The following is a 14,621-nucleotide window of genomic DNA, read 5'->3' as shown; positions in this document are numbered from 1 at the left end:
AGAACACTTGGTTTTAGGTAGTAAGTAGGTAGGATATGTCTTTAATTTCACTTGTGTTTGCATTGATTATTCCAGGAGTGCTGCATTGCTGTACCTCTGTCTCAGGTTGTCTTTATTGAAGAGCAAGCAGCTGGGATAGGAAAAAGGTAAGTTCATTGTCTTTTTCAGGTGGATAGTTTGCACATGCATGTGATGTGAGGTGCCCAAGATTATATATTAATCATGGTAGATTCCGTTTGCAATCTAACTTTCCAGACTGGCAGCTCAAGGACCTTTCCTCACTTGAGGTCAAATATATAAGAGAGTCATGACAAAACAGTGTCTGATGTGATTTGTTAAATAACTGTCCTGTAATAGCTAGATAAGTATGTGCTCTAGCTTAGATTTGTTTAGTTACAACTAACAACAGTGATTTTTCTGGATCTAAATCTGAAAGCTCATTTTAGTCTTTTGTGCCACAGAACTGGTTGGGGATAGAAACTCTGCCATATTCCCATATTATACAGCTTTTCATGACCATATGATTGATTTTGAATGTGGAAATGCTATCAATAGTTAGAAGGAACTCAAGTGTTTCCACTTACTTGAGTAACTAATTCAGTATGGTATGTGTATAAAGAAGTGTATACACCAGCAGTGTGCCCACGTGGCCAAGAATGCCAGGAGTATCCTGGCCTGTACCAGAAACAGCATAGCCAGCAGGTCCAGGGAAGTGATTATCTTGGCACTGGTGAGGCTGCACCTTGAATCCTGTGTTCAGTTCTGGGCCCCTCACTACAAGAAAGACATTGAGGTGCTGGAGCAGATCGAGAGAAGGGCAGCAAAGCTGACGGAGGGTCTGGAGCACAAGTCTGATGAACAGTGGCTGAGGCAACTGAAGGAGCCTGAGGGGAGACCTGATTGCTCTCTGTCTGAAAGGAGGTTGTAGTGAGGTGGGTGTCAGTCTCTTCTCACAACTAAGAAACAACAGGACAAGAGGAAACGGCCTCAAGTTGTGCCGGGGAGGTTTAAATTTGCTATTAGGAAAAATTTCTTCACCAAAAGGCGTGTCAAGTGTTGGAACAGGCTGCCCAGGGAAGTGGTTGAGTGACCATCCCTGGGCAGCCTGTAGATGTGACATGGTTTAGTGGTGGACTTGGCAGTGCTCGGTTAACAGTTTGATGCAATGATCTTAAAGGTCTTTTCCAACCTAAACAGTTCTGTGATTCTAAGTTTCACAAGAAAAAGAGAAAAAAAATAATGCAGAAATATGTACGTGGTTGACATCTGCTTGCAGCCTACAGAATGGGTGAGGGAATATCCTGAGGGTTTCCAGAAGAAATCAGGTAATGCACTAATCCTGGAAAAGTCAAGTATATAAAGACCGTTGAAGAAGTATCAGTAAAATGAAACGGGAATGGTGGACTTGCAGTCATGCTGTGATAGCAGACTGTTATGTTCCTAAAATAATGCTATCTTAAGGTTTGTTTTGGTGGTAGGTGTCATTTTAGACTGTTATTTCCATGCATGTTACCTTTGAATGTTGGTTTTGGACAAATTGACATACAGTGTTTGCAAGTGGGATACAAGTGCGATAGATTAAATGTAATACTGAGACCTTTTGTTTTCCTGTGACAGAGATACTGTATTTTGGCAGTAGTTACTGCAAGTCAAAAGCCAACTCAAATATGAGTTTTTATCTTGACTAGAAGATTTTTCAGAAATTGTTGCTTGAAATGTAAAAATTTCTTAAGTCTATTTTTTAGGAATTGATAGTGGGTACATTTTAAATTTGTGAGATGTTGTTTTAGAGGTTATAGTAGTCTTTATGCAAGATCTACTATAATATTGAGTCAAAATACTTAAATATTGATGCACAGACATAAAATATTATTTATGTACTTTAGCACCTATCTGAGATAAAGCTAGTAGAAGTTTTGATTGAATAGTTGACTTTGATCATAGAAGTTTTTTTTAGGTATTACAGAAAGCTGTTGCTTCTCTTTCCTTTAACTTTTTCTTTAGTGCCAAAATAGTGGTTCATCTTCATCCTGCTTCTTCAAACAAAGAGCCTGGTCCATTCCAAAGCAGCAAATATTCCTACATCAAACTTTCTTTCAAAGAACATGGGCAGATTGAGGTAAGTTTTGTACCATGCAAGCCCAGCACATTAGATCTTTGGACATGCTTTTCTCTGCTTGCTGCATTAGTGATAATTTTCCATGATCTTTCCATGTTTACTTTTGAGGTGGAGCTTTTTCAATACATCCTTTTTGAACACAAACACTATGAAGCTTCAGGCTTCTATACTATGATTAAATCACGCACATAGAGTTCCAGAAATGTTAAGAAGCATTATTAGGCTTTGTTCTTGTGTTAGTACGTTTAATATAATCTTATAAATATTTTTTAAATCTTTTAAATTGAGCACAGGATTTTCTGGAATGACATCTCTGAAATCTGTTAAACGTTTAACAGAGTAAAAGATGTTTCTTTGTAGTTAATGCTTTACCGAACAGGAATCAAGCAACTTACTCTTAATCATCTCTCTAATTTTAGTGCTGAACACTTTTTGTTGCCTCAGAGCTTTGTTTCATTTTACGCTTTAGAAATCTTTATTTTATTTTTACCTACACTGAATCTCAAAGGCTATGAGCAGTCTGGGAAAAAAAAACATGATCTATTTTTAAAAGAAGGCTTATCCTAAAAATTGTGAAGAAATTGCAACGCTGTAAATAAATTTCACAGTATAAGATCCTCACTCGAAGAGACTGAGAACTTTAACTTTGAACGATGAAAAGAGCTGTACCTGTCAAAATCAGATTTTCAACTTGGAATTAGTTATAGATGCCTTATAAATGCATGTGCTTAATTAGACTGGCATTCATTTCTTTGTGAGCATTTTTCAGCTTAGGATGAGTGTAGTTTTATGCCTTGTTACAATTGTTGAGGTGTTTTGCCTAATTCTAACCTTGTTTATTTTCATCTTAATGTTCGTGTCTGAAAATCAAACGTACTATGGTTACTGCTTACCCAGCATATCAATTACAATCCAGACCTTTTCTTTATGAATTTGGAATGCTTTCCTATGAACTATGAGCAACCAAAAGAATGGAATGGATTTTCTTTCTGGATTTTGGTCAGTGGAATACATTTACTGTTAACTAATTAACTAATGCCACATCCTGGTATTAGCAGTAAACAGATAAGTGTAATTGATCTATGGGGCTTTCTTTATACTGCTGAATTAACAAATCAATAGTAATTGTATTGTTCAACTTCCATTTAGAAGCATGCCCATAAGCAAACCTTGACATTTTTAACTTGAGCATGTTTTGGAACATTTTTGAAAATGTGAAAAAACCAGAAGTACTTAGGCAAGTTTAGCTGGGAACTACATGGCTTCTCCACTAATGCATGTATTCTTGAAGACTGGGCATTAAGAATTTCCAGGTAATGAATGTTGTACTGTGGATGGGTAGGTGTGACCATGCTTTGTCTTACAGTGAAATTTATTTAGTCTACCACCAAGATGCTAGAAGTATCCAGAGGTACTCCACACAGTTTATGAAACTGATTTGTCACTCTTTAATATTTGCAGTTCTATAGACGATTATCAGAAGAAATCACACAAAGGAGATGGGAGAGCATGCCTACTGGTCAGACCATCCAAGTTAATAAGGATCCACAGGTATTTGCAGAGCTTCTGAGCAGAATCTGTATGTAATCTCTTGGTTCCAATTCTTTTTGCCCCCATATACTGTAGCTGGCATACCTCTCTAACTGACATCACAGGCACAAATGAGAATTCAGCTTTACTTTGCCTGTTTCTTCACTGGCATAAATTAGATTCTCTTTCACAGTTTTCACCTGATACAGAACACTTTACCCTCTCTTTCTCCAGTGTGTTTAGACTTGAAAGACCTCAATTTTTTTAATGTAGTGACAAACATACACACACACTTATGCCAATATTATATATATTTGCATACAATTTTATTCAGCATGAGAGATCTAATGAAGCTGAAAGATTTTATTTCTTGTGATTTATGTTTTTATTTTTTGTGGCTGGAAGTCAAATATGCAACATTTAACTTTTATATAACTCCCTAGAACCTATTTAATTCATTGTATTCTAAAGGGACAGTAGTTACGGAGAATCTCAGCCATGTTAGACTGCCTTCCTTATCTGTCTGCATACTTTTAGGTTATAAATTGTGATAAGTATGTAGATGTTGTTTCATGTAATACTATATGAATGAAGTCACAATTTAAAGATTGTTTGATGTCAAATCAGGCATGTCCTCATTTGTAAATGTAGTGCCTATAAACGTAGTTGCATTCAGACTCATGGGGAAGCCTGTACCCCGTGCCAAGAATCACTTAGTGAGAAAGCCTTGCCTCCTGTTCTTAAGCCATAGAAAATCATTAACACTAGTGCTAATCTTTGCAGTCAGAGGTTTGTGGGCTGCCACTACTGTAACTTAGGTACCAGCTTTTCTAAAACATATTTGGCATCAAATGAAAGGTTGACCATCACCTCCATCCTGATACCTCTCAGCAAGGTAAATTAGACTGCACTTAGCATCATGTTTCTGTGGCTATGTTTCTTCAGGATATATTTCTTGAGGCAGTCATGTTTAGAAGCATTTCCACAGCTCTGATATGGGTTATCATATGGACTTGGAGGCTTTGATTGGGATGAGCTGTGATGTTCAATCTGGATAAGGCTGTTAAGCATCTTCATATTAATAGGTTCAATATAATAATCTATTATCTGTCTACTAGAGCAAATTAATACATGCTTTACACTTACTGTTTATTTTTTTACACTGGTTTAAAAAAAAAACTTTCAAGAAATACATGAAATATTGTATGCATGATACTAGCTCTTTGGGGAAACATTTCCTGTCTTATAATGTAAGGTTTTTCACAGAGAGGTGGATGAGAAAACTTAGCATTTCCTATTTCGATTCCTTTCATTATTTTCTTTCGCAGGCAGGAAGAATAAGGGCTGTAGGAATTGTGGGGATCGAAAGGAAATTAGAGGAAAAAAGAAAAGAGACTGACAAAAACATTTCCGAGGTAAACACTACTGAAGTTTCAAGGTCAACCACCTGTCTGAACCATTTACATTCATTCACATTTTCTTTTAGGGGCAGCTGAGACTATTTGTTGTTTCTGTTGGGAAGTCTGAATTGATTAAGAGTGTATAATTTACAGTTACTTACCTTGTTTAACTGGCTTTTCACTATATGTAAAGATACTTCGTTTAAACAGTTCCTTTCAAGAAGGCTGTTCTTTGAAACTAAGGGTGTGTATTGGTAAAATCGATTTTGGTAGAATTAGAAATCTGAGTTCAATGACTTTTCATCAGGGAAGCAGAACACAAAGGTGTGTGCAGAAAGAGACTATTACAAGTTCGGGGTTTTTTCTTTCTTTCTTTACAGCTAATTTTGGTTTCAATTGAAAATTTAATATCTAGTAAGAAGAATACGCTGATCCAAGTGTCTGCACATAACTGCGGTGAAGTCAGGTTTTCATATTGTAAATATTTAGATTTTAAATGTTAGGTTTAAGCTTATAGTTACTGTAAAGTCCAGGCATCAGCAAGATGTTACAAGTGTCTTTGTGAAATACCTGGGCTAGATGGAGACCATCCTTTTCCCTGGAAACAGCACGAAAGTTGAATTCCAGATACCGATACTGACGGACAACAGGCAATTAACTTCTTCATTTATACCTGGGAGCAATATCCTTAAAAATAGGCTGTTTCTGTCTTAGTAGTAGAGATTGATGCAGAAGTACTCAGAACTACATGCGATAGATTAATTTTCATGGCAAAGCTTTATGAGATTCGGTGTGCCACAATGAAAAAGGCATTCACTGGTCTGATACGTAAGAAAATTATAGCACATCTGCAGGCTGTGTGCTGTTTCAGATACTGGTAGCGTTAAACTTTTTCCTTTCTGTTTATGAGGAACATAATGAATGAAGTTCTGTGTGTAGTTCAAAAGGTATTGTGGTTACATGCATGTGTGTATAGTTCAAAAGGTATTGTCTGGTTATTTTTTCCTTTGGTAGCTTTGTCAGAGAGTAAAAGAAATCCATTTATATGTGTTGTATGAACGGAGGAAAACCATGACTTGTAAAATCCTGCCTTCCTCCAGCTTTAAATGTTATAAATGACTTAATTTAAAAAATGGTGCCCTGGCTTCCAGGAAAAGGCTTCCTGCATCTGCTGTTCACTGCTGATAAGAATCCAGTTCTTTAGCCTTTTGTTTATCTGAGGAAGTTCCTGTTAGGTGTGTGCACATTCCCCTTTGTTTCCAGGCCTGCCCTCGGTGAGTCAGGCAGAGGAGGAGTTAGACACAGCATGCTGTTTATTTAGCTAAATCAAGGGCTCTTTTGATGAGTGATGTTTTCATGCAGGTTATAGAGATTGGAAATAATCTGGGAAAAGCCTTGTTAGAAAACATTTTGTTGATAGCATATACAAGTACAGTAGAAGGGCTTTGTTTTACATTAGTTATTGGGAAATCTATTGTACATTATGGAATCTGGTAGATTAGGAAGTAAGAAAAAATGTTCCAGAAAGGAGCTTTTTTTCTGATAGTGATAGATTATTGTTATACAGTGGTATATTTTCTGTTCTCGCCTTGGATCTATGCTTGTCCCACTTAATTTTGGGTACCTAGCTTTGCATACACTTAGCTTAACACCAAGTGTTAAGAGGCTAGACTTCTCCAGTTAGTGGAGAAACAGTGGCATCATTGGGAAGGGGGTTCAGACGAAAAGCAACCTTACCCATTCTTAGAAGCATCTCCTTCTCTTCTTCGCATGTTGAGTCTCAGACCAGTAAGCTACTAAGTAAGGCACCTGGATGCAGATGGGAACAATTGGGTCTTCCTGCACAAACTCTGCTAAAATGTGTCTTTCCAGTAGGGGATCAGTTAGAATAAGCTAGGAATCCCGTAGAAGCAATGTCAGGAAGCTGTAGGCAAGATGTATCTCTGGTCATTTGATGTACTGTAACTGAACAACCTTTTTTACTTATGGCTGGAGGGGTTGGGTGCTGCTGTCAGGCAAACTTTAGCTGAAGAGGTTCAGGAATTTTTCTCACACCAGTTTCACTGGACATATTGTCCTGTGTTTGAGAGAAGTGGATGAGGAGGCTAAATGTGTGTTGCTGAGCTTGCGAGGGAGTTGCTTTTTAATATAGTTGCATTAATATAGCTGCTAACTCTTCTTTTTTTCTTAACATGAATTTTTTTAATGCTAGTTGGTTGTCATTACTAAAACTTTGGAATTTCAGTATACCTTCAGCTTGTTTTAAAAGTATGTTTTCTTGAAGTCTAAAAATGCCCCTTGTGAGTTGTAGAATTGTTGCATTTGAGACCATAGCACTTTATTAAGCCTAATAGACTGTGGTCCTATGGTGGATGTTGAGTTCATTCCATATTTTTTTGTGGAAACAAAAGTTTTCTTAGACTAGAAAAAAGTTGTTTTGTACAAATAATTTTCTCTTGCTCTAGCAGGCATTTTGGTTTTAAATCCAACAACTAGAGTTTTCAGAGGGTGTTTTTCATCTAGTTTTTATCTTAATTTATTTAAATCTGATAATTTGTCTCGTGGACCTTATTTCATTAATTTTTTAACTGTTTTTTGTTTATCATGGTAGCACTGCTGTTCCTAAGCATGTGACACTTAAACGAAGAGATGTTGCCACACATTTTCAGAGGTTTTGTCTCTTCAGTTAAGCATACATACATATTAAAGCATATACCCTCTTCCGTGCTCATTTGAAATTACTGTATCTTACTAACTTGGTAGTGTCTACTGATTAAAGGAAAATTGTCTTGTCAGGAGGAGTACTCCTGTAGCTGGCTTGCTGCTGGCCAGAAACAATAGATCTCCTTGAGTGAGAGTTAACTGTTGGAAGAAAACCTACCACCACCATCAAGAAACCTTCCCCCAGCTTTAGGAGAGCATAGTAAACTTGAACAGTTTAGTCTTTTCTGGGCCTCGGTATATTGGTTTACCTTCCTATCATATGGCCTTCATATTGAACTAGTGTTTACATACTAGAAAAGTGTGTGACTGCTTCTTCTCTGCATTCTTTATTATGGATTGTATAATTTTGATCTTAAGACCTGATATAAAACAGACATATCAACCCATTATATATATATATATATATATAATATGTACGAATAGCTTGGAGAGGTAGACAAAGGCAGATTGCTGTATCCAGGAAGCTTAATGCTGTAATTAGACTGATCTGCAGTGTCTGCTTTTCATTTCAGGCTTTTGAGGATCTCAGCAAACTGATGGAGAAGGTATGGCATGTGTCACCCAACTAGACTTACGCTCATTTTCTCAGTTTTAAGCATGCTTTTCTCTGTCAAGCTGAAAGTTGACTTATCCATGTGTCTTTCTTGATAGGCTAAGGAAATGGTGGAGTTATCCAAGTCAATAGCTAATAAGATTAAAGAAAAACAAGGTGATATCACTGAGGATGAGGTAAATTAAGTTTGTTTTTAAAGTCAACAGAAGTGTTCCTATGCAAAGCAAAAACTATCCATTTGATACATGTAAAGTTAGTAAGGAACACTTCGTGATTGGGCTTTTTTGTGATCTAATTCTGCATAAAGTAAAAGGGATTTACTTGTTTAGTGTTAGCTTGTCTTTTGACCCCTTTTAAAAGTAAAGATTTTATTGCCTTTGTGTAAATTTTTGTATTTTTGACCTCTGCTGGTCAAGAAGAAATTGTATTAAGTCTTGCCTTCTCTTTGCTAGTAATTGACTTTATTGCTAGTAAAATGAATGGATTTATTCATTAAAACTGTCTTATAGTAATACAGTTAAAGACTTTTAAAAACCAGAATCATTCACTAGCTAATGTACTTTTAAACTCATTCATTTATTTGTTTAGACTATCAGGTTCAAGTCCTATCTACTGAGTATGGGTATAGCTAATCCAGTTACTAGGGAAACATACGGATCTGGTACACAGTACCACATGCAACTGGCAAAGCAACTGGCTGGAATACTGCAGACACCGTTGGAGGTAAAGTACCTAATTTTGCACCAGCATTTTCCGTGTGTTCTTAAATTTTGATAGAAATGTGTTTCAGCTGTAGTACTGTGCCTCTTTTTAAAGCCTCGGATTTAGCAGCACAGCCTCATACTCAGTGTTTACGAAAGGAATGTACATCCTCTTTCAGAATAAGGAAGTCTAGATATAAGTAAAAATTTTTCTGTGGAGTAATGGCATCTTAAGTTCTAATTTGCAAAACATCAGTGATATTCAGAAAAGCATACTGGCAGGCCATTTTGTATTTGAACAGCCCTGATTTCATCCCTTGCTGCAGAATATTACCTTTTTAAAGGAAGAGTGAAACAACACTGACTTGGAAAATACAAGTAATCAGTCTTTAAACTCCTTAAAAATGACGTATTTTGCAAATGTAGCACAGAGTTATTACGTAGATTACCCCATCTTAGTAATATCTCATATTTTAATTGATCTGACACTATTACAGAATTCACGAGTCCCACCAAAAATTTAGATTTCATGTTGCAACTTATAGGGCTATGTCTGCTAAAAAGCATAGATACTACAGTATTCTTGTGAAAGCTGTGTGCTATCCCACCCACTGTGATGAGAACAGAAAACTGAGTGTGTCTAAAAAGGAAAAAACAGTAAATTGATTGATAGATTTAATATATTGAAATTCCTTGTTCCTGAGATTTATTCTCTGCTTTAAAATCAAAGTAATTCACGCTCTTTGGATATAGTATCAGTGGTTTGCATTTTAAAATTATTAGAGAAATATGTATCATAAACAACTTACCTGACACAGCAGAAATACATGGTATTGCCTGGGTAGGTTTTTTCATTAAGGCCCATCAATGAGCTCCTCTGTTTTACCTGTTCAGTCAGTCAAGTGCAAGTTGAGATACCATGGTTACTAGATTAATGCTATTTCTCTTACCAGTCTTGTGCTTAACACAGGAGCGAGGAGGGATCATGTCACTTACGGAAGTGTACTGTCTGGTGAATCGTGCACGAGGATTAGAGGTGAGAAACTGGGTTTATTAAGTACTTCATAAAATACACTTCAGTGATAAGGTAATTAAAGAAAAAGGTTCAAAATGTTCCCTACCAATTGCTCACAATTCCTGTCTAACAGCATGGAATGATCAGTCCTTTATTAAAATTAGGGGGGTTTTACCTTTTTCCTTTCTCCTACTTCCATGTAATGTTTATGTATCCTCTGCAAATTGTTATAATACATGCTGCTTTTTATAATACCATATAAAAGGGAAAATCCATCTTTATTGTGAAAGAAAACTGAAAGGACAGAGAGTACTAAAGAATGGTGAATGTTTGGGGTTTTTACAAAATACATCAATTCTTTCTGTAAACAGGGCAAGAAGGATTATTATAGAACACATAGTAAGGAAACAGGAGCACAAAAGCCAAGAAAATAGACTGCACAATACAAAGAAAGAAAACTAACAGTATTGTGTAGCCTGGTCTGGTTTATAGCTGTAGTTACTAAAAGTGTTTGTTTTGCTGTTATGCTGTATACTTGAAACACAAGCTGTGAATAAATATGTTTTACTATTTTAATAGTTGCTGTCACCAGAAGATTTAGTAAATGCTTGTAAGGTGCTGGAGTCACTGAAATTACCACTCAGGTAAGAGCTTTACAAGTGTACTTACAAAACATGGCAGTCTGAAGGCAGGCCATGGTATTTCGATGAGTTAGTAGTTTACCTGCAGTAGATTTTTTTTGTCTTCTAAACAAAGTTATGTTTTGCTTACAAGATGCTGCTGTATGCACCAACATCCCCTCTATGTGAAAATAGGAGTTTTTAGCTGTGGCTTCCTTTGCTAGGCAGGCAATATTCTTTTCACGTCCAGTATAGTTTTTTCAGACTGGGACAAGTATTTAACTAAGCCCAGGCATATGCCCTGCTCGTTTCAGTCTCTGCAGGTTTTAGAGATCCTTTTAATGTTAAGCTCATTTTACAGAAGGGTTTTTTTGTGGTTGTCTTTTGTAATGTGGTTATAGGTGTGGATGCGTTAGAAATACAACCATAGGTAATGTGAGCAGGGTTTTAGTTATTTTGACTCTCTCTTGGATTTTAGGCTTCGGATATTTGACAGTGGTGTGATGGTGATTGAACTCCAGTCTCATAACGAAGAGGAAATGGTAGCTTCTGCTTTAGAGACAGTAAGTGTCCTTCATTTCCTTCAGTGTTCTAACCGTGCTGGGGAAATTTAAACACATTAGGTATAAAACTTGAGGTACAGGATTTCCTTTTGAGGTTTTGAAATACAAAATATTCCACTTCCAAATCTAACAGTAATACTTAAATAGCACTTTTCATCTTCAAAGTGCTGTGCAGGCAATAATCTTAAGTCATTGCTTTCTCCTCAAGGGATAAATCATTTTTCCATCTCTTTTCAAACTTCCTGAATCTTGAGCCTTCCTCTAAATCTTTTGTGCTGTAGGATAAAATTCATGGCATGTATTAAGCACTTAATTTAACAGAAGTGGACTTCAGACTGTACACAATGTGCTTGTAGGCAGTGAAAGTAGCTCTTAAATCTTGTTTAGATTGGGTTTATTTCATAAAAGAGCACATTGTATGTGTAACATCTTGTACTGAGTTTGCTGCTGTGAAGAGCACTCAGATAGAGAGTAGCACGTATATCATTAAGCTTAAGGAAAAAATAGTGTAAATTGCTTGCTATGATGAACCTTTGTGATCTTGCTACCTCTGAACTCTTTAAAGTCCTGCTATCCCATTATTTGATTTATTTTCCTGTGTCTTTTTCAGTGGGGTGTAATTTTTTGTTTTTCATAAAGTTGAGCAAAGGCTGATTCGGTGTATCCAAACTTAAACATCAGAGTCAAAAAGGACTTTAACTTAGGCAGTCAAGATAAAATAGAGCTATCGCAGACACCTTTTCACTTGATATATGAGGTAGACTCTTAAGTATGTTTTGTATGATTGTTACCATATAGTTTTCGCTCATCAAAAAGATTGAGATAAATGTATATAGCTATCTAAAAAATTGCATCCTAAATTATCAAAATTGAAATCATTCAATATACATCAATCCTTTCAGTTTATTTTCTTGTATTTACAGAAAAACACTTAGTCCATTTTTGTTGGGTTTTTTCTGGGTATTTTTGGTTTCTAATTAATTTGTTGCCTTCAGTAAGAGTGCTTGTCTCTTTGAAAGGAAAGGAAAAACCTTCTCTTGATAACAAATGAGGTCAACAGCAAAAAGCAACAGATGGTGAATTTATTACTCATGTGCCTTTTTTCTTTTATTTTCATAATATGAAACTTTGACTCCATAGGAAAATGTAAGGGAGAGACTTTGAGTGAGGAGGGCTAGCCCATAAAAGAAAGGGAAGATAAGATCAGACTTGTGGCCAAAAGTACCCTGTACTTAATGCATCATGTACAGTAACATGAAACTTCTGAAAAGAAGTGAAAGGAAGTCACAGGCTTTCAGACAGGAGAGAGGTTTTGAGCAGCTGGTGAAGCCAGGAGGTCAAAGGAACCGAAAGTCACCCTTGACAAGAGTAGTGGTATAGGAAGGAAAGGTAAGTAATCACCCATATGCATATTAAATTGTATAGCTGACTTCCATTACCCAGATGTGATCACTTAGCTTCATAGTATCTCAAGTTAGGACTAATTTAATCTGAGTTTCTGTAAAAAGACTACAGCTGAGAATGATGCTGAATAGACCCCTCCCCACCAGGTTAGATGGGAAGCAGGAAATAGCAACTTCATCTGGATTTATAAGTCTGCTTGAATCTGAAGCAATGGAGAAATGGAAGAATTATTGATTTGTAGGGTAAGAGAACATACATATCTCTGAAATTCAATGCAGTAGCAATAAGACTAGACTTCATACCTAATATTTTAAGCATCCACCTGTCCAACCGTTGTGGCTTTAAACTGGAAAAAAAGGTTGAAATAGATTAGCTATTAGGAAGAAGTTCTTTACTGTGAGGGTGGTGAAGCACTGGAACGGGTTGCCCAGAGAAGCTGTGGATGCCCCATCCCTGAACCATTCTGTGATTTTAGCATGCAATAACTATCCTGGTTGAGACAATGGGGCCAAGGTTTGAGTCCCAAGACTGAAACAACAGTTATCTTTTGTGTCAACTGAATGTGATGGTGGCTCTTACTGTTCCCGAAGTGTGCTGTAATATCAGGTGGAGCACTGAGGTTGGGGCATTTTTCTATAGGCAGTGGGAATATTTTAAATCCCATTAAACTCAAATTCTGCACTTCATCTGGGATGACTTGAATTTCTAAATCAATGACCTGCCCTGGATAGGTCTTTCATTTCTCATTTAGGCTTCAATGTTTGCAAAGTCACTCAGTAAAGCTGGGCTGTGTAAATACTGGTTGTGACAGTACACTGCTGTCTGAGCTATTCTGGTTTTTCCATTCATTTTGTCCCAAGGTATCTTAAAAAATGATTTGGTTTTTTTGTGATTTATTTTTTTACAGATTTAACTCTTCTACATTCCTTTTTTGTACTTGGCAATTTTCCCAGGACACAAGAAGAGGTATTTGTAAGGGGAAATACTCATAATTATTTGTACTTTTTAAAAATACAAACAAACCACTCATCTCCACAAGGGATTTGCTGCCAGCTTATCACTTCACAAGGCTAGACCTGATTCAGGAGCTGAGAGAACTTGACTATTCTTTTAACGCCAGTTTGTTTATTTGTGTATTTGTTTTTTAACAGGTATCTGAAAAGGGTTCTCTCACAGCCGATGAGTTTGCTAAGCTGGTGGGGATGTCTGTTCTCTTAGCCAAAGAAAGGTAGGTAATAATTGCTGTGTTTAATACCTTCACTACTATGTTGTCCTCAAGTAATACAGCCCGTCTTCTTTTGCTTTCCCTAGGCTCCTGCTTGCTGAAAAGATGGGCCATCTTTGCAGAGATGATTCAGTGGAAGGCTTGAGATTCTACCCCAATTTATTTCTGACACAAAGCTAATGCAGCTTGTGTATGATTTGTTACGTAACGGTTGAGCAAGTGAGCAGAGGGCAGAACCCTTCCAACAACTGACTTTACATTTGTTATTTTGCTAGTCAGCTGCAGCAGTGATGAACATTGCAATGCTTTGCAGTTCTCAGGTATTTCAAGTGCTGAGTCCTCTTACGTGGAACTGAAAGGAAATAGGAATCGCTCAGTCAGAAGCATGTGAATTGTCTCGAGCTGGCTAGCTCATGTTTCAAGTTTTGTTTGATGTGTTCTGCGGTTTCTCATTAAGGGAAATCAGATGAAGATTTCACACAAGTGAGAAGAATATCCCTGTAGTCTGCCATGAGGGTCGGCACCCAAAAGACAGTTACTGCATACTCTAGTTTGTTTATGTCTCGAGCAACAAATCAGACAGATGTATCCATAGTGATAAGGAAAGTGACTTTGGTGTGTACTGATGTATAAGGAACAAAACCGGTGTAGAATAACCCCTTCTCCCTGAAGTGATGAACAGTTTTCTAAAAGAGGACCTTGGGGTTCTTGTACTTTGAGACAGAAAGAACCTGCTGCTCGACAGATTAACGTATGTTATGTGAATC

The 14,621-nt window shown here is 36.9% G+C and overlaps 1 protein-coding gene across 1 annotated transcript; it reads left to right on the top strand.

Moving 5' to 3' along the window:
• Window positions 1–75: 75 nt before the first annotated feature.
• On the top strand, window positions 76–14,239 carry VPS36 (vacuolar protein sorting 36 homolog (S. cerevisiae); the record flags this gene model as incomplete). The annotated part of the gene is made up of 12 exons (XM_010011161.1): window positions 76–146; window positions 2,005–2,119; window positions 3,581–3,670; window positions 4,978–5,064; window positions 8,286–8,318; window positions 8,425–8,502; window positions 8,915–9,049; window positions 9,998–10,063; window positions 10,622–10,686; window positions 11,141–11,225; window positions 13,781–13,857; window positions 13,941–14,239. Coding segments are annotated over 12 exons (996 nt in total), but the record flags the coding sequence as incomplete, so codon positions are not given.
• Window positions 14,240–14,621: the final 382 nt, after the last annotated feature.

The sequence above is a fragment of the Nestor notabilis genome, unplaced genomic scaffold (genome assembly GCF_000696875.1).
Source record: "Nestor notabilis isolate BGI_N333 unplaced genomic scaffold, ASM69687v1 scaffold10800, whole genome shotgun sequence".
NCBI classification, from domain to species: domain Eukaryota; kingdom Metazoa; phylum Chordata; class Aves; order Psittaciformes; family Psittacidae; genus Nestor; species Nestor notabilis.
Note: the sequence above shows the minus strand (reverse complement) of the source record. Positions and strands in the feature narration are given on the sequence as shown.